The sequence below is a fragment of the Aotus nancymaae genome, unplaced genomic scaffold (genome assembly GCF_030222135.1).
Source record: "Aotus nancymaae isolate 86718 unplaced genomic scaffold, 86718_ANA_hifiasm-v0.15.2.pri h1tg000051l, whole genome shotgun sequence".
NCBI lineage: Eukaryota > Metazoa > Chordata > Mammalia > Primates > Aotidae > Aotus > Aotus nancymaae.
Window position 1 is genome coordinate 6,871,928 of NW_026988465.1, and position 19,813 is coordinate 6,891,740.

The 19,813-nt window shown below is 35.5% G+C and overlaps 1 protein-coding gene across 1 annotated transcript in view; it reads right to left on the reverse strand.

Moving 5' to 3' along the window:
- LOC105708689 (uncharacterized) overlaps window positions 1-19,813 on the reverse strand; it is a 245,405-nt gene that overhangs the window by 24,621 nt on the left and 200,971 nt on the right. The window contains exon 8 of the mRNA XM_012440280.2: window positions 18,985-19,200. Within this exon, the coding sequence (XP_012295703.2) occupies window positions 18,985-19,200 (216 nt within the window). The remainder of the gene's footprint in view (window positions 1-18,984; window positions 19,201-19,813) is intronic.

Below are 19,813 nucleotides of genomic sequence, written 5' to 3' on the forward strand. Positions count from 1 at the left end.
GCCAAAAAGGACAAGTGTGAATATTTAGCTAACACAGTATTTTAAGGGTCATAAAAAGGATGGAATCTATAAATAGCTCTAAATGCAAATATACATATGAAGAAGAAGAATCAAATATAATTGGTTATCTCTAGCTCTAATAACTACAAGTGAGTTTGGCAGTGTGATTTTATACACATAGTAGTCAACGTGCTTATGGTGTAAGTTGGAAAACTACATACCTCTGGGTATATTTGCATTAGAATGATGTAGTATAGCTCTAAACAGACAGGGTATAAACAGCCAAACTTTGGGTACGACAAGTATACACTCATCAAAATTCATTCTCATTGTCTTTGCATGTTAAAATCCACATATTCTTTAGCAGAATTGTTGAACACTTAAAAGAGGTGTCTGATATCAGAGTATTGAGACATATGGAGACAGTTTTGATTTGTTTTCTAGAAACTCTTAGGTACTCACCATTCTGTTTAATAGTCATTGAAATTCAAATAGCTTTGATTTGAAGTCATACTAAGTAAAAAAAAAAATGAAAATAGAAGGGAGGAACAAAGAAGAGAAAGAAAATAAAAGGGGAAACAACTTTAGACAAAGGAAAAAGAAATTCACAAAATAAGAACTCCCCTAGCCCCTGATCATTTCTAGAGGCAGTCCTAGTGCAGGTTTCTCGTGATGAAGTCAATGTTCTTCTATACGTGTAGTCTCATGTTTGTAAGGGGACAATCGTATTCTTCTTTCATTCCCCTTTAATTCATTCAATTGGTTAACAAATATTGACACACGCCTACTATATGCCAAGTACTAAAGAATAAGATGGATGGTAAGTGCCGCCAGTTAGGGAGAGAAGGGGGCAGATACACAGTGATGAGGAAAGCAGGGATACAGTAATGTGATGCGGGCAAGGCAGCACCCAGGTCAAGAGAGCGTGTGTTGTTAAGAATGAACAATGAGCACACATGGACAAAGGGAGGGGAGCATCACACACTGAGGTCTGTTGCGGGGGAACTAGGGAAGGGACAGCAGGGAGTGGGGAGTTGGGGAGGGATAACATAGGGAGAAATGTCAGATATAGGTGATGGGGAGGAAGGCAGCAAACCACATTGCCATGTATGTACCTATGCAACAATCCTGCATGTTCTTCACATGTACCCCAAAACCTAAAATGCAATAAAAAAATAATAATAGGAAGCTATTGTATGGGTTTAAGGTAAGAGGTGATATATTCATTTTTTAGATTAAAATTAAAAATCATTCTGGTTATAGTGAAGAGTAGATTGAAAGAAGCAAGGAGGGAGTCAAGGAGACTCATTGAAAGGTGAATGTTAGAGTAAGTCAGGGGAGAATTGAGGCATCTTGGACAGGGAAAGCTGCTTTATGCATGGAACTAGATGAACACATTAAAGAGTCAGAGAATTTCCAGAATCTGGACATGGTGGATATGGAGGGTGAGGGAGGAGGAGGATGTAAATATGTAATTGCTGAATGGGTTTTTTCTGCCCACTGCACAGAAAAAATCAATTCCCTGAGATCACAACATTGCAGTAGAGAAAGAGTTCAATGAATGTGAGGCTGGCCACATAGGAGATGGATTTCTTACTCAAATGAATATCTCAGAAGGCTCAGAGACTAGGGTTTTTATACATACTTCCATAGTCAGGGGGGCTAGGGAATGGGTGCTGCTGACTGGTTGGGGATGAAATCACAAGGTGTGGAAAATGGTCCTCATGTGGTAAATCCACCTCTGGGCAGGGCCATGGGACCAGTTGAGTCATGAGTCACAATTCCATGTGGGGTCAGTCTAAAAAATATCTCACAAACCAGCCCTTTATGTTTTACCATAGTGATGTTTTCCATAGGAGCAACTGGGGAAGTCACAAATCTTGTGATCTCTGACCCCTTGACTACTGAACAGTAAGAGACTATGGAAACTATGCCTATGTTTTAGCAGAAGTGAGGCCCATCCAATATTCCTAATCTTATGACTTTTCACTGGTCTTACAAAGGCAGCTTCAGCCCCCAAAGAGGGAGGGGATTCATTTTAGAGAGAGACTATTACTATTATCATCCTTGCTTCAAAGTTAAACTGTAAATTAAATTCTCCCAAAATTAGCTCAGCCTATGCCAGGAATTACCAAGGACAACTTGGAGGCCAGAAGCAAGATGGAGTCAACCACATTAGACTTTGCTTACCGTCATAATTTTGCAAAGGCAGTTTCAAACATAGCTCCCCAGAATGGCCCCTCCCTTCCCTTCCCCTTGCCTTCCATCTTCAGAACTAGATGAGTGGTTTTGGCATTTACCAAGCTAGGAAACCTGAATGAAGAGTGATTTGGAGGAGAAAACAATGAATTCATTTTCAAAATGTCAATAGTAAAGTCCTCTTGCCATATATATGTGGAGTTGTGAACATTAATTGAAAGTTCTATATTTTTTAACTAAATTCATGTTTACTTTGAAAGAACTAATATTATAACTAAATAAAATGGCCTAAGTTATTGTTTAGTTAGAAATGCACTAAATACATTAATTTATTCCTAAAGTACAGATCTCATTAGCTACTCTCATACTTCCAATAGAAATAATAATAGTTAATATTTATATTTATTGAGTAAATATTTGTAATATATATTTTATTTACATTAAGTCTATTTCTCAAAGTCCTAATTTTATTATTCACCTTATTAAAATTAGAGTCAAAGAGGTAAAACTATTACCTTAAGATACACAGCTAGTAAGTAACAGAGCCATAATTTAAGCCAGGTCTACCTCCCTTCAAGCCAGGAATGAACCACAACATTACACTCATTCATTAGAGGAAAATTAACCACAAATGTATTTTTTTAACCATCATATGGTTAAAAATTGGAGGAAAATTAACTACAAATGTGATTTTTAACCATCATATTTATTTTTAAGTGTACAGTACAGTAGCATTAAATATATTCATGTTATTATGCAACAGATCTCTAGAACTATTTAATCTTACAACACTAAAATTCTACAGCCATTAAATACCAGTTCACCCTCTTTCTTTTCCCCAGTCCTTGGTGACCAACTTTCTACTTTTGGTTGCTATAATTTAGACTACTTTAGACACTTCATGTGAGTGGAATCATGCAGCATTTCTCTGGCTTATTTCATTTAACATAATGACCTTAAGATCAATTCATATTGTGGGACATGACAGAATTTTCTTCCTTTTTTAAGACTACATAGTATTCCATTGCATGTGTATACCACATTTTCTTTATTCATCATCTGTCAATGGACATTTGGATTTCTTGTACCACTCGGCTATTGTGAATAACAGTACAGTGAAAATGGATATTTAAATATGTCTTAGAGATTCTGTTTTTAATTATTTCAGATATATACCTAGAAGTGGGGTTACTGGACCATATGGTAATTGTATTTTTAATTTTTTGAGGACTCTGTTTTCCATAATAGTTGAACTTTTTTCATTCTTCCCAAAAGTTCACAAGGGTTCCAAATTCTCTGCATCTTCTCCAACACTTGCTATTTTCTGTTCTTTTGAGAATGGGAATCCTCTTGAGTGTAAAGTCATATCTAATTATGGTTTTGACCTGCATTTTCCTAATAATTAGTGACGCTGAGCATCTTTTCCTGTACTTATTAGCAATTTTTATATCTTCTTTAGAAGAATGTCTATTCAAGTTGTTTGACTATTTTTTAAATGGGTTTTTTTTCATTGTTGAGTTGTAGAATTGTCTTATATATTACAGATATTAATGCTTTATCTGATATATGGCTTCTAGTTATTTTCTCTCATCTTGTAGATTGCCTTTTAATCCTTTTGAATATATTTTTTTTGATGGGTAAAAGTTTTTAAGCTTGATGTCATCGTATTTGTATATTTTAGATTTTATTACCAGTGCTTTTGGTGTTATAGCCAAGAAATTATTACCGGAACCAATGTCATCAGGTGTGAAAGCCCTCTATATAACCTCCATATGCCAATTCTTATGGTATAGGATGAAATAGGCAATTATCTGTACCTATACTTAGAGATACTGAGATTTTTGTGACAGCTATTGGTTAGAATTAGGATGTTATTTTTTAATGGGTCAGATTGACCAGTCCATATTGTCTGATATTCCTTTGAAGGCACTGACTCATTAGATCATATAGGTGCATCTGTTATAGGATCTGTACTAGGGAAACTCGAACTGCAAAACATAAAATAAACTATGAATAGAAGAACTACAGCAGCACTTTCTCAAATCCAACTCATCTGTGAGGTCTCAGCTGCTGGGAAAAAACAGTGTCGGGAAGAGGTCCAGTGTCGAGATCGATGTCAATGATGAAGAAGACCACTGCTTACGCACTGGAACCAGCCTAAAGGAGGAGACACCTTCTCTCATTGTGCCTTTGCAGAATGACAGCCCCTTTGTAAGTATGACCAAGATCACTAGGAACTCGTCTGCAGTTTTGAGCATCTGAACATGCCTTATATTAACCTATTTAACAGATCAGTAAAGAAAAAAGACTACTTGGGTAGGAAAGCAGCAGATGGAGGCTGGAGGCCATGGAAATGAGATTTGGAAATACCAAAGTTAGAAAAGAGAATTATCAAGACAGGATTTAGAGATCATTGTGCATATATACATGGTTACTACCATCTTGGGTTCTCTGAATTTTTTATTTGCATTGACTAAATGTTTTGCATTTCTCCTGGTATGTTTCATTCTGACAATTTTTAACTCCTCCTTCCACATTGCATTGTACTTTTTAAAGTTGACTGTCACCAAAAAAGTCAAACTGAAAACCTATTCTGGTCATTTTGATAAGTCAAATCAACACGCACGAGAGCTGTGTGTGTACCTTTCCACAGTTCATTATATTCCACCTGACAGTTAAAATGAAAAACACTTGGGGACAAGTGTCATTTGAATATGTAGCCTGTAAGTTACATTTTATTTGAAAGGGAAAGTGCGTCTTCACCACATAAAAAAGTATCCATTTACTTATTCATGCTTCAAATTCAACAAATATTTGTTGTGTTCTATTGTATTCCAGGTACTTTTCTTGGTATAAAGAAGGGTGAATTATAGAGTCCACAGTCTTGCCCTCAGTCACCAGTTCAAGAATGCCATGTCATTTTCTCACAATATTTGTTTCATTCTGGTCTGACTACTTATGCAACATTAAAATACAAGGTGCAGAAAATTCAACACACCATTTTTATGCACAGGTAATCCTCCTTGGTTTGTGGCAGCAAACCAAAATATTTTTTTGGTTGTTTGTTTAACTGTTCCAGTAATAAGGATGGCAAAAATTTTTCAGGAAGAGTTTGAGAAACTATATATATTGCTGACAGAGAGAAGTGGGGTGTGGCACTAGCCAGTGCAGATTAACTATGCTATCAGATGCAAGCACTTACATGAAAGTAGACAAGAAAGCTTCTCATTCCAGTGACCTAAAATAAGCTCAAATCAGGAATCTAGACCATGCCAGCCAGGCAGTCTGCACCTTTCCACTTCATTTGGGTACACATAACCTTCTTGACACCTGTTTGTCATTGGTCAAAACTCACATGCCCTGTTTCCCATGTGCTAGGGATGGAAGTAGAAGTTGTAATAGATTATTTTATATTATTTTTATCCTAGCGGTTCGGAAAACAGGCAAATTTGCCAAAAGTCAATTCATCAAATAAGTGATTAATTATTGAGTCTAAACCAACCAGCTTTTATGTTTATAAGAGAACAAACATCACACCAAGGAATGTTCACTTTATCTCTGACCTAGCTTCTTGTGGCTATGGATGGGAATAGTTGGGGTAGAAACAGAGCACTGTATCTGCTGAAACAAAGATGGAAATGCAATCAGCTACAACATGGTCTCAACTGCCCATACAAGAGAGCTTAGAGTCTAAGGAGAAGAGGGAGAAACATGGATGAACTTTTAGCAAAGGAGCATTCAGTGAACGATTCTGGACCTGCAGCATTGAGCCATTGGGTTACAATAATTCTGTTTACTGGAGCTGACACAGTGTAATATCTAAATCTTTTAAATACATCTATTCCTATACAAGTATGTCATAATGTCCATAGTTCATTTCTGCCTATCAGGGCATAGAGTGCCCATGAACTAATTAGGTGACAATTTCAGGGAATAAAAATTGCTTAGCTATATATTAATTATATACATTTTAGAACTTTTCTTTAACCTGGTAAACAATATTTTGCCTGTACCAAGGAATATTGTAAAGGAGATTGTGGAAATTTCCACAGTAAAAAGATTTAGAAAGTAGAAAATCTTTGATTATCTCATACATAGTCCCTAGACAATGAATATGCTCATAATATTCTCATCAAAATCTCTTTAAATTATTTTAATCTAAATTAATTTTCCTAAGTAATAAATGACAGCAGCTAAAACTTATAAGGCTATTTGGAACTATTAAATCAATGATTAAGAAGACATAAGGACCCTCAAAAACTAATTAACTTGACTATCAGTCTTTTAGATTTGTGTACAGCTTCCAGGATTATAAAAAGCTTAAACAAATCTAACTAACATTTAAATTGCGATTTCTTGTTCTCTGCATAATATAAAGAAAAATGTAAATGGCCTGGAGATCTTTTGTACTATTTAGATAAAGGGTTTAGAATTTAAGAATCTATATGATATCAATGGAAGCTTTATCTGGAAGGAATGCTAAAAGACCAAACACTCAGAGAGTCATGGATGGGCTTCACAGGTTTTCCCTAATGCCAATGTCCACAGTAGTCACTTATAAATGTTTGGGGAAGGGTAAATTTTGTAGAAGATTATCTAGAAAAAAAAAAAGAAGAAGCTTACTTACTCTGTCCATCACACTAGAAACACAAAATGATGAGGTAAATTTATTTAAAATAAAAGCTGGTAAGATAAAATGGCAAAACAGTTAAGATCTAATGATGATACCAACTTACAGAACAGACCAGAAGATTAAAAATAAAAAATATCTCTTTTAGATCTTAATACTAGCCACATCAAATGACTTCTACATGCCTTATCAGTAGTGGTTCAATGAAAAGAATTCAAACTTTCTAAAACTAGAAGTAAATAGTTACAAAATTTTTTTAATGGGGAACAATTATTTTTCAAGTTTGTTATTTAAATGTCATGAAAATTATAAAAGGCTTTATGTAAATTTTTAATAACTATTTTAAAATCAAAACATAAATTTAAAAGCCTAGCAGAAAATAGAGAAAATATCTGTTAAATTATGACAAAAGGGTTAATACCATTGGTATACGTATATAACTCATATAACTGAATAAGATAAATATTTGGATGATCTGTGGAAAGAAAGGCAAAAGGACACTTAAAAAGCAATTCACAGGCTGGGGGCTGTGGCTCACACCTGTAATTCCAGCACTTTGGGAGGCCAAAGTAGGTGGGTCAGCTGAGGTCAGGAGTTCGAGAGCAGCCTGACCAACATGGTGAAACCCCATCTCTACTAAAAAAATACAAAAATTCGCTGGGTGTGGTGGTGGATACGTGTAATCCCAGCTACTGAAGAGGCTGAGGCAGGAGAATTGCTTGAACCCAGGAGGCGGAGATTGCAGTGAGCCGAGACCATGCCACTGCACTCCAGTCTGAGTGACAAAGCGAGACTCTTTATCTCAAAAAAAAAAGCAATTCACAGAAAAGAAAATATGAATGAATAGTGATCATAGTAAGAATGTTTAGTGATGAGTAAACAAAAACTAACATTTAGAAAAAGATGAGATTTCATTTCTTCTACTAAATTTTAAAAAAGTTAAGGCATGACATAAACATGGTTTAAGAACGTCCCTAATTTACAGCTGTGGAAAAATAAATCCATAGTACTTTCCTATAAAATAAGCTTGCAATAGTTGTCAAGTGTCTTAGAAATATCAAACCCTTTGAACCCATATTTCTGGGTCTCTAGAACTCTATTCAAATAATACTTTAAAATGTAGACAAGCCCCTGTGCCTTAGGATATTCATTAGAATTGTTTATAAGATGTACAAAAATGTAAAACAATCTATTTCCCAGCAATAAGGAAATACGTAAGTATTTTATACTGCTTCTGCAGTATACTTTGTACAATATAAAATGTTGTGTATGCATTGTTCATAAAGTTAGTAAAAAATCAAAAAAATATGTATCATATAATATTAAGCTTAAAATCAACATATGAAGTTGTTTTTGTAGAATATAATTCCAATTTTGCAAAAATATTTATATATGTGGGAAAACAGTTGAAATAAAAGCTCCTAAAAAATTAACAATGCTTTATCACAGACGAGATTATTGATGTTTATAAATTTATTTTTTGACTTTTTTCTGTAGTTTCAATTTATTTCATAAATCACATATATTCTTTCCAGTATAAGAAAAAAATCATTAAAATCATTAAAAATGTTAATGCTTTTTGGGGGAGGATCCATGATGGCAGAATAGGAACAGCTCTGGAGTGCAGTTCCCAGCAAGAACAATGCAGATGGTGAGTGCTCACTGCATCTCCAAACAAGTTTTCACTGCCCACAGACCAGGAGATTCCTGGGCCAAAAAGCGCCACTAGTTTTCAGCACATTTTCTTTATGCAGTCTATCATTGATGGACATTTGGGTTGGTTCTATTTTAATTCAAATATCCATTTACTTTAGGTAGCAAAATATTAAGTCAATTATTTGGTGCATAAATTTTGGGCATACTTTTTTTAACTTCATAAATAATTTAGATAATAAAGTTGTAGACCTCAGACAATGAAGAGTATGGCTGTAAACATTCATCTTATTCTAAGTGAAAAGGGTTATATTGATGTGGGAATAAATGATACAAAACATTATCTGACAATATTTTTAATCTTAGAAAAGTCTAAACTACATGTCATGCTATTTTATTTTTTTAACTTCTTTGGGAAAACCCAGTCATTTTAAATAATTATTATTCGTATCAAGCCTGTTATAAAAATCTACACATACATGTTATTTTCATCATGTTACACACCAAACGATCCCTAAAATCTAGCAAATGAACAGCTTTGCCTAAGGCCACATGATAAGTTAGTGGTCAAATGAAAACGGAATGATCAGAGAAGACTTTCTGCCCTTCCCTAAGAAAGTAAGTGCTCTGGAAAGATGACATACAGTGCTTATGACATGTCAAAATATAAACCAAGCCTGGGCCTAAACAACACACATCCCCTGGAGAATTAGGCAATTTTACAACAGCTATGTTAGTGACCTAAGGGCCGCATCAGAGAATGATCAGTCTACTGAAAGAAGACTTGAGTAGTGAGTTCACCTCGCATTTCACAGAAAATAATGATTATCATATGCGAACTCCCTTGGCACCCAGCCACAAAGCTCCAAGCAGCTGTATTCACCCTTACCTTTTTTTCCTTATCGCATCAAGAGACAAGATCCTTTTCCAAAAGCCAAGGTTTGTCCCTATCTGAGTTCTACCTTGTGACTTCAGAGACCTCACTCAAATATACTCCTTGCTTAAGTATTTACAATATTTCTGTAAATTTTCATCTCTGCATAGAAATATATTCAAACCATGCCCATATTTAAAAATCATTCTTTTTAAAATGTCTTTTTCTAAGCACTTTCTATTTATAGCATAACTGTTTAAAAAAAAAAAGTCACTAAGTATGAACTCTACATCCACATCCTTGACTCAGCCCACTGCAATTTAGACTCTACCAAAAGGCAATGAAGCTCAAGGCTTCAACCATATATACTGTAGTTTCTATTGATTTCCCCAAGTGCCACTCTTATTTATCCAACTTCCCATAACATATTTTCCCTTGGCAATATCAAAGATAGCTGAACATGAAAGGTCAACATGAAAGAAAAGAGAGTTAACTTGTTATCTATCTCCTGTAAATGTTTATTTGTGATCAAATCCTTGCCTCTGAATATGCTACAGCCATCCTCCACCTGCTCAACTCCAAATATTGAGTCTATACTAATTACCAGCCTTTCCTTTATCTTCAACTTCCAGTCAGCCCACAAGTTATGTTCTGCTCATTAACTATATTTTATTTTGTTTTTATTTCTTCTAAACATATGGGATACATGTGCAGAATGTACAGATTTGTTACATAGGTACACATGTGCCATGCTGATTTGCTGCACCTATTGACCTGTCCTCTGAGTTCTCTCCCCTTACCCCACCCCCAACAGTCCCTGTTGTGTGTTGTTCCCCTCTCTGTATTCATATGTTCTCAGTATTCAACACTCAATTATGAGTGAGAACATGTGGTGTTTGGTTTTCTGTTCCTGTGTTAGTTTGCTGAGGATGATGGCTTCCAGCTTCATCCATGTCCCTGCAAAGGACATGCTCTCATTCCTTTTTATGGCTGTATAGTATTCCATGCTATATATGTACCACCCTTTCTTTATCCAGTCTATCACTGATGAGCATTTGGGTTGGTTCCATATCTTTGCTATTGTAAATAGTGCTGCAATAAACATACATGTGCATGTGTCTTTATAGAATAATTTATACTAAAAGGGGCATATACTCACTAATGGGATTGCTGGGTCAAATGGTATTTCTGGTTCTAGATCCTTGAGGAATCACCACACTGTCTTCCACAATGGTTGAACTAATTTACATTCCTACCAACAGTGTAAAAGCATTTCTATTCCTCAACAGCCTCACCAGTGTCTATTGTTTCTTGACTTTTTAATAATCACAATTCTGACTGGCATGAGATGGTATCTCAGTGTGGTTTTGATTTGCATTTCTCCAGTGATCAGTGATGTTGAGCTATTTTTCATGTGTTTGTTGGCCACATGTATGTCTTTTTTTTTTTTTTGAGAAGGATCTGTTTATATTCTTTGCCCACTTTTTAATGGGACTGTTAATATTTTTCTTGTAAATTTGCTCAAGTTCCTTGTAGATTCTGGATTTTGAGACCTTTGTCAGATGGGTAGATTGCAAAATTTTTCTCCCATTCTGTAGGTTGCCTGTTCACTCTGATGATACTTTCTTTTGCTGTGCAGAAGCACTTTAGTTTAATTACATCCCATCTGTCAATTTTGGTTTTTGTTGCGATTGCTTTTGACATTTTTGTCATGAAGTCTTTGCCCATGCCTATGTCCTGAATTGTATTGCCTAGGTTTTCTTCTCGGGTTTTTATGATTTTGGGTTTTACATTTAAGTCTTTAATTTATCTTGAGTTAATTTTTGTATAAGGTGTAAGGAAGAAGTCAAATCCCAGAATAGACCAATAACAAGTTCTGAAATTGAGGCAGTAATTAGTAGCCTATCGAGCAAAAAAAAAAAAAATGCCCAGGACCAGATGAATTCATGGCTGAATTCTATCAGAAATACAAAGATGAGCTGGTACCATTCCTTCTGAAACTATTCCAAACAACTGAAAAGGAGGGACTCCTCCCTAACTTATTTTATGAAGCCAGCATCATCCTGATACCATAACCAGGAAGAGACACAACAAAAATAGAAAACTTCAGGCCAATATCCCTGATGAACATTGATGCGAAAATCCTCAATAAAATACTGGCAAGCTGAATCCAACAGCACATCAAAAAACTTATCCACCACAATCAAGTCAGCTTCATCCCTGGGATGCAAGGCTGGTTCAACATATGCAAATCAATAAACATAATCCATCACATAAACAGAACCAAAGACAAAAGCCACATGATTATCTCAATAGATGCAGAAAATGCCTTTGATAAAATCCAACATCCCTTCATGTTAAAAACTCTCACTAAACTAGGTATTGATGGAACATATCTCAAAAGAATAAGAACTATTTGTGACAAACCCATAATCAATAGCATATTGAATGGGCAAAAGCTGGAAGCATTCCCTTTGAAAACCAGTACAAGACAAGGATGCCCTCTCTCACCACTCCTATTCAACACAGTATTGGAAGTTCTGGGTAGGGCAATCAGGCAAGAGAAAGAAATAAAGTGTATTCAAGTAGGAAGAGGGGAAGTCAAATTGTCTCTGTTTCCAGATGACATTACTTTATATTTAGAAAACCCCATCATCTTAGCCCAAAATCTTAAACTGATAAACCGCTTCAGCAAAATCTCAGGATACAAAAATCAATGTGCAAAAATCATAAGCATTCCTTCACACCAACAATAGACAAGCAGAGAGCTAAACCATGAATGAGCTCCCATTCGCAATTGTTACAAAGAGAATAAAATACCCAGCAATACAGCAAGGGATGAGAAGTACCTCTTCAAGGGGAACTACAAACCACTGCTCAAGGAAATGAGAGAATACAAACAAATGAAAAAATATTCCATCCTCAGGGATAGGAAGAATCAATATCGTGAAAATGGCCATACTGCCCAAAGTAACATATAGATTTAATGCTATTCCCATCAAACTACCATTGACATTCTTCACAGAATTAGAACAAAATGACTTTAAATTTCATATGGTATCAAAGAAGATCCTGTATAGCCAAGACAATTCTAAGCAAAAAGAGAAAAGCTGGAGGTATCATGCTACCTGACTTTAAACTATATTACAAGGCTACAGTAACCAAAGCAACATGATACTGGTATCAAAACAGACATATAAACCAATGGAATGGAACAGAGACCTCAGAAATAACACCACACATCTTCAACCAACTGATCTTTGACAAACCTGACAAAAACAAGCAATGGGGAAAGAATATCCTATTCAATAAACAGTGCTGGGAAAACTGGCTAGCCATACGCAGAAAACTTTTTCTTAAATATACGCCAACTTCCCATGTTTAGTTACTTTATCTTTAAAATTTTGAAACTACTTGCCTAGACCATCAAAGTGGTTTTCTAACTAGATTTTTCTACTTCCAACCTGGTCACTGTTAAAGTCACCTTTCCTTCTACTATCAGAAAGATTTTCCTAAAATTAAAAGTCATGTTAAATTCTTTAATGTATTCACTTTACCTCTAGAACAAAGTCAAACTCCATAACATTATGTCAAGTCTTTTATCATCTGGTCCTTGAATACATTTCCAACCTTAACTCTGCTAACTGCCCTCTCCCCATATTCTGCACACTAGCCATGTCAAAATACATTTGATTTGCCAAATACATCATGCTTTTGCAAGACCATACGGTTTTATATATCTTCCCATTGCCTGAAAACCTGCTTCCCTCTGTTTTTCATCTAGCTGAATTATATGAAGGCTTCAAAGATTACTTAAGTATCCTATTTCCACTGAAATCGTCACCTATTGCCCACATCCTCCACCAGATATGTGTTGGTTCCTTTTCTCCATGCTCCTAGAGATCCTTGTGTTGATGTCTTTTTGGAACTCTGTTAAAAACAGTGGTGAGAACACTTAACATGAGAGCTACCCTCTTAACAAAATGTTAAATGCACAATACGGTATTGTTAACTATACATCCAATGTCGTACTGCAGATCTCTAGAACTTAATCATCATTTGTAACCAAAACTTTTTACACATTGAATGGCAACTCCATATTTACCCTTCCCCTCAGCCCCTGGAAATCATCATTCTACTTTCTGTTTCTGTGAGTTTTACTGATTTAGATACTTCATATATGTGGAATTATGCAGAATTTGGCCTTATGTGACTGGCTTATTTCACTTAGAATAATGTCCTCAAGGTTTATACACATGTATTTACATTGTCACATATTACAGGACTTCTTTCTTTATAATGGCCGAATAATATTCCACTGGATGTATGTACCACATTATATATTCATCAACTGATGGATATTTAGACTGTTTCCATGTCTTGCCTACTGTGAATAGTGCTGCAATGAACATGAGAATGCTAATATCTCCTTAAAGTTCTGATTTCAGGGCCGGGCGCAGTGGCTCACGCCTGTAATCCCAGCACTTTGGGAGGCTGAGGCAGGTGGATCACGAGGTCAAGAGATCGAGACCATCCCGGTCAACATGGTGAAACCCCGTCTCTACTAAAAATACAAAAATTAGCTGGGCATGGGGGCGTGTGCCTGTAATCCCAACTACTCAGGAGGCTGAGGCAGGAGAATTGTCTGAACCCAGGAGGCGGAGGTTGCGGTGAGCCGAGATCGTGCCATTGCACTCCAGCCTGGATAACAAGAGCGAAACTCCATCTCAAAAAAAAAAAAAAAAAGTTCTGATTTCAATTCTTTTGGGTAAATACCAGAAGTGGAATTGCTAGATTATACTGCAATGCCACAGTAATTAAAACAGTATAGTACTGGCATAAAAAGACAGATATAGAACAATGTAACAGACTAGAGAACCCCCAAAAAAATCTACACATATATTGTGAACTGATCTTCAACAAGGATGCCAAGAAAACACAATGGGGAAAGGATAGTCTCTTCTACAGATGGCACTGGGAAAACTGAATATTCACATGCAAAGGAATAAAACTGACCTTTATCTGACACCATATGTTAATATAAAATCAACTCAAAATGGATTAAAGAACTAAACATAAGATCTGCAACTAAAATTCCTATAAGAAAACATAGGGGGAAATCATGACGTTGGTCTGGGCAATAATTTCATGGATAGTACACCAAAAACACAGGAAATAAAAGTGAAAATAGACAAGTGAGACTACATCAAACTAAAAATCTTCTGTCCAACAAATAAAATAATCAATAGAATAAAACATCCTCCTAGTACTTTTTATACCACCTTGCATTTATTGCTTCTCTTCTCTTTCTTCACACACATACACTGTTTGCTAAATTGGTGACCTGGCAAGTCAAATACATGATATTCAGGATCAAAGCTGAAGAATAATTTTTCTATTGGTGACTTTAATAGAGGTGGGAAAGTGTGGGAAGCAGCAGGTTGGAAGGGGAAGAAAAAAGAATTTAAGACAAACCTTTCAGGAAATTTCCCAGAATGTCATTAGATATCAAGAGAATTCTCCTTGTTTGCTACTGGTCTCTGATTTGGAGAAGCAGGTTTAATAATTCACAGCAAAATTAGCTCTCTCTATAATGGAGAAGATATTTTCGTAAAAATCGAATAATTTCCTGGCTGGCCTTCAGGACACGTGTTACAGGTAACTAAAGAGATGAGTACCTTAGCAATGTAGAGATGGTTCTAATTTTTCTTTTTGAACCATGTCCTCACAATCTAAATGTATAAGAAGAAGACCGGAGGCTGAACACACTGAAGAACAAAGTGACTGAAGCATCTTACCTGAGACAATATAAATATAAAATCAAAGAAGAAATGATGAACAGGAAGACGTAAAGCAGAGCCGTGATCACCACGCCAAGAATGCCTGGCTGCATGGTTCTTACAAACATCCAGTAGAGCTTCGCAGCATCTGCCACTGGAGTCTCCTCATTATCTGTAAGCCACTGACACAAACCAATACGGATTTGAAAAACTAAGAATGGAAACACTCATCATCAAGTTAGGTGAGTGTAAATACACAAAGACTCTGTGACCCTATAATTTGCTTTTGAATTAAATCTTCTAGGTACTGAAGATTGCCAGCTCTTCAGGTATAAAGAGGAAAAGAAAAAAAGGTTGGGTTTTACATGCTTGGTTTACCAGGTTTTTCTCATTTTCCCTCTAAGCCTTTATATGCACACGCTCGACATGCAATTCATAAAGTAAAAGCCATGTTTTATTTATGTACTATTAACTTCTGAATTTAATGAGCACAAGATATGAAGAAAACAGTCCTTTCTTTCTGAAGCAGATTTGATAGGAATTTAATTTGTGCTATACATAAAAGAGATGGCTTATTTTAGAAACTTATAAAAAAGTTATCAGGCTACTTAATGTGAGTTTGAAAACCAAGTTTACATTACGTTAATATAACAAAATGCCCTTATTTAGACAAGGAAAGATGTACACTATATTGGATTAGAAATAAAAAAATATACAATGTATTTTTTTAAGTATGTACATTTGTAAGGACCTACGGTGTCATCATATGACATCTTTGACCTTTGAGTTTTATAAAATATGGATGTCCTTTAATTATAAGTCTCCGATATTAAGTGGAAATAATATGCAAATATAAATGTTAAGTGACGTATCTTTTCTCCAATGCAATAGAGAAGGAAGAATTTCTTTAGTTTTTAAACCAATGATTAAACTAATGATAAAGATAGGTTGAAAAGGCACTGTTTTAAAAAGCTTATCCAAATTACTTATGTGTAGATGAAAACAGAAGCCTAAGCAGATTAATTTGTATCTTCCCTATACCAAAAAACACTTTAGTTATTGGGCAATGAGTAGAATTGAGATGTTCCAACTCTCAGCTACTGCTTCACTGAGTACCACCTCGAAACGTTTATTTCTGTACTCTGTACTTGTTACCAGTCTACCTTGCAAAAACCATATCTGCTGCCAGGACTTTTGGCAGTAGATGTTAAGAGTCATCATGCATTTCTCTTATTCCACATCGTACCTTTCTGCTGTTTCTTAAAGGTAATGAAATAGACTTGAGATTCATTAATGAAACAAAAAATGATACATATTTGATGACAATCACAAATCTAGTCCATATATTCTAATTATTTCTTTGACACACACGTATTGAATGCCTACTCTGTGTCATTAGGAACTGAAGATAAAAGAGTAATAAGATTAGACAAAAGCTCTACCCTCTTGGAGCTTACATTTACATGATTGAAACTTTCCATGTCAAATGATTCATGCACTAAAGATAAATTCTATGTCAAGGACTCATATCCTGATTATTTCATTTGACTTACCCCCAGGAGAGTATCCACTATAAACACTGCCAATGGGTCTAGAACTGTCCATAGTCCCATGGTAATGATTAACTTTGACAAGACATCAGGACAGGAGGCAAACAGTAGCTGACAGCCCGATCTGATCAGAACCAAAAGAAGTAGGATTGCATTCAGCATTAAAGGCCCCACCACAACCACAGCAAGCTCTTCTCCAATGTGAAATGAAGAAGTTGGGTAGCAAAGCTCAACGATGTGAGGGGAAAAATGGAATCTGTGGAAGAACAAGGCAATCACATGGGGCAAACAAGAGGAACTGCGGAGAATGCCAAGTGTACAAACCTGTTTTAAAAACTGTGCATTCTGTTTGCTTTTTCTGAAATATAGAAAACTGGATACTTAGTAGCACCCCAAAATTTATTGTTAGAAATCTTCATTTTTTTCCCAGCCCCTCAACATGTTACTTTCCAGGAAAAGGTAAATAAATTCTACCCTGTTTATTGTTGTTGTAATTGTCCCGTGCCACTGTGGAAAGTATGTCAATTTGAGCCACAGAACAGAGCATTCTGAAGACTAAGAGCATTTCTGCAGTTCACACGGCACATTTTAGTAGGCTATTTAAAATGCAGAATAGACCAGTGACTTTTCTAATGTGTCAGTATCCAATAGAAATGAGGACTAGATATACATCTAATAATTCTTTAGAGTTTTAGCGTAACTGATTGATTTTACTCATGATTCTTGTACCTAGATTCCCAAAAACAACAAAAATGACACTGTCACCACTAACAACCAAAATATCACACCCTTTTGTTGTTCTGAAAGAGTCAACTAGACACAATTGAAGGACCTAGCCTAAGGGTTAGATCCAATCTGAGCCCAGTCGCTCAAGCATCCTCCACCCAGGCTTTGCCACTGTCTTTCTTGCAGTGAGACTTTATTTCACTTTAAGTTTTCCCTCCACTGAATTTCAGCCTATGTAAAGCTGTTTCATACTTAAACCTGCTCGTACATTCTGTTTATCTGCCATCTACTAAAGGGAGGTGTTTTTACTATCTACTCCTTGACTTGCGCTTCAAAGAAAGTTTTAGGCTTTGTTCTTATGTGGTTGTGAATATCAAATAAAGCAATGTACATACATTTCTTAGCACAATATCTGGCACAGAGTGAGAATGGAAGACATGCTCATTGTTGGTGCTGTTATTGCTATGGCTCAAAGGTAAGATGTGACACAGAGCTACTGCATGACTCAAACCTACAGACTGAGACAATAGCCAGAAAAACATCCTTTGTATCTTAGGTCCTTGGTTGCTTAAGAAGTTGGTGCAACTGAGCTGCCAAGTTACATTGTGCAGTCTCATTTTATTGACAACTAACAAATGATAGGGCTTCCTTTTCTATTAAAAAATAAGAAAGTGAAAAGCAAAAAACAACTAACCCAAGCATACAACATTTGTTCTTTCTGCTTTGGAAACCTTAAAAAAAGGAAAGAGAAAGAAAGGAGGAACAAAGAGGATATCCAGATAAAAATTCCCCCTTGAAAATGCAGTTTAGTATAGATACATTTGCATATTCCATAATATATTCAGACATTATGATTTAATTTTCAAATATCAATAACTATATATGTATGTATAAATACAAATAAACATATATATATTCTTTTTCATAAAGTCTTAAAGTTCTTTGCAATCCTCTTCATTGAAAATATACACACAATTTTATTTTTATCTGTACCATCTACATTTGAGAAAATGAATTTTACTTGTATTGGTATCTATCTGTTTGTCTATCTACAGTGTCTTTGAAATCATGTTTATAGAGAGATAACTTTTAAAGTGTCATCTTTTTCCAGAGGATAATGGCCCAGAAAGCTGCCTGGGCTTGAGTTTGGTAATTGTTTGAATTCAATCATTTTGCAGAAGAAGCAATCTTTGCTTCCCTGTGAATAGGTGATAAATCATACTTACATTACTTCTAAAATACCTTCAGCCTAAGTCACTCTGATAAAATCAAAATAGAATAAAACATTGTTGCTAAATTCCTTTTTGGAACCTGCTCAGATATTAGAACATATTTGAATCTGCTAAATTTAAAATATATATTGATGTACCAGTTACGTACTTATATATACAGGCCCATAAGGTGAGACTATAACTGTAACAGAAGTTCTTGCTCTTAAAGACATTTTTGTCTTTTCAAATCATCTCTGCATTTTAGGTCTTACGGTAAATGGATGGGAGAGGTGTTTTGTACTTTCGTTTGTCCTATCAAGATGAAAATACATTCCTTTGACTTTCAGAGGAAAGCACTCACCTTGTAACAGGAGCTGAAATGGCCTGGAGGAAGAGCCACTGGCCCAGGTAATGCAGGTAGAGCCTCAGGAACCAGAGAGAAACCATCAGCAGGATAATGTACCAGAAGCCCTGGCTTTGCCATTGAGATAACTGAAGTTCTGAAGACACTGACACCAGCACAAAATAGAGATGCTTGAAGAAGTCTCCAGATCTACTATCAGCAACTGAAGAACAGCTACAAACAAAGAAACAGTAGATAAAATCTGGGCTTGAAGCACAACCAAAAGTAAGATATTTTGAGAATAACAGTGAAGGACTGTGAAAGGAAAACTGAACAAAATTATTTCTAAATAAATATTTGGGACTCAAAACTATTTATGTTCCTTTTAGCTATAGTGGATGGCTCACATTATAGGAGAACATAAAGAAACATGAATTAAAGAAATGCAAATCAAAACCACACGTCACTTCACATCTGTTAAAATGCCTACCTACTACAAACACACACATACACACACGCACGCACACACACACACATACACACACAATAACAAGTATTTGCAAGGATGTGAAGAAATGAAAACTTTTGCGTACTATTAGGGAGAAAGTAAAATGGTTCGACCGCTATGGAAAACAGTATGGAATGTCCTCAAAAAATTAAAAATAGAATTACCAAATGATTCCGCAATTCCACCTTTGGATATATATCCAAAAGAAATGAAAGCAGGTTCTAGAAGTGATATTTGTATACCCATGATTATAACAGCATTATTCACAATAACCAAGATGTGAAAACAATGTAAATGTCCATTGGTAGATGAATGGGTAAACAAAATGTGATATATACA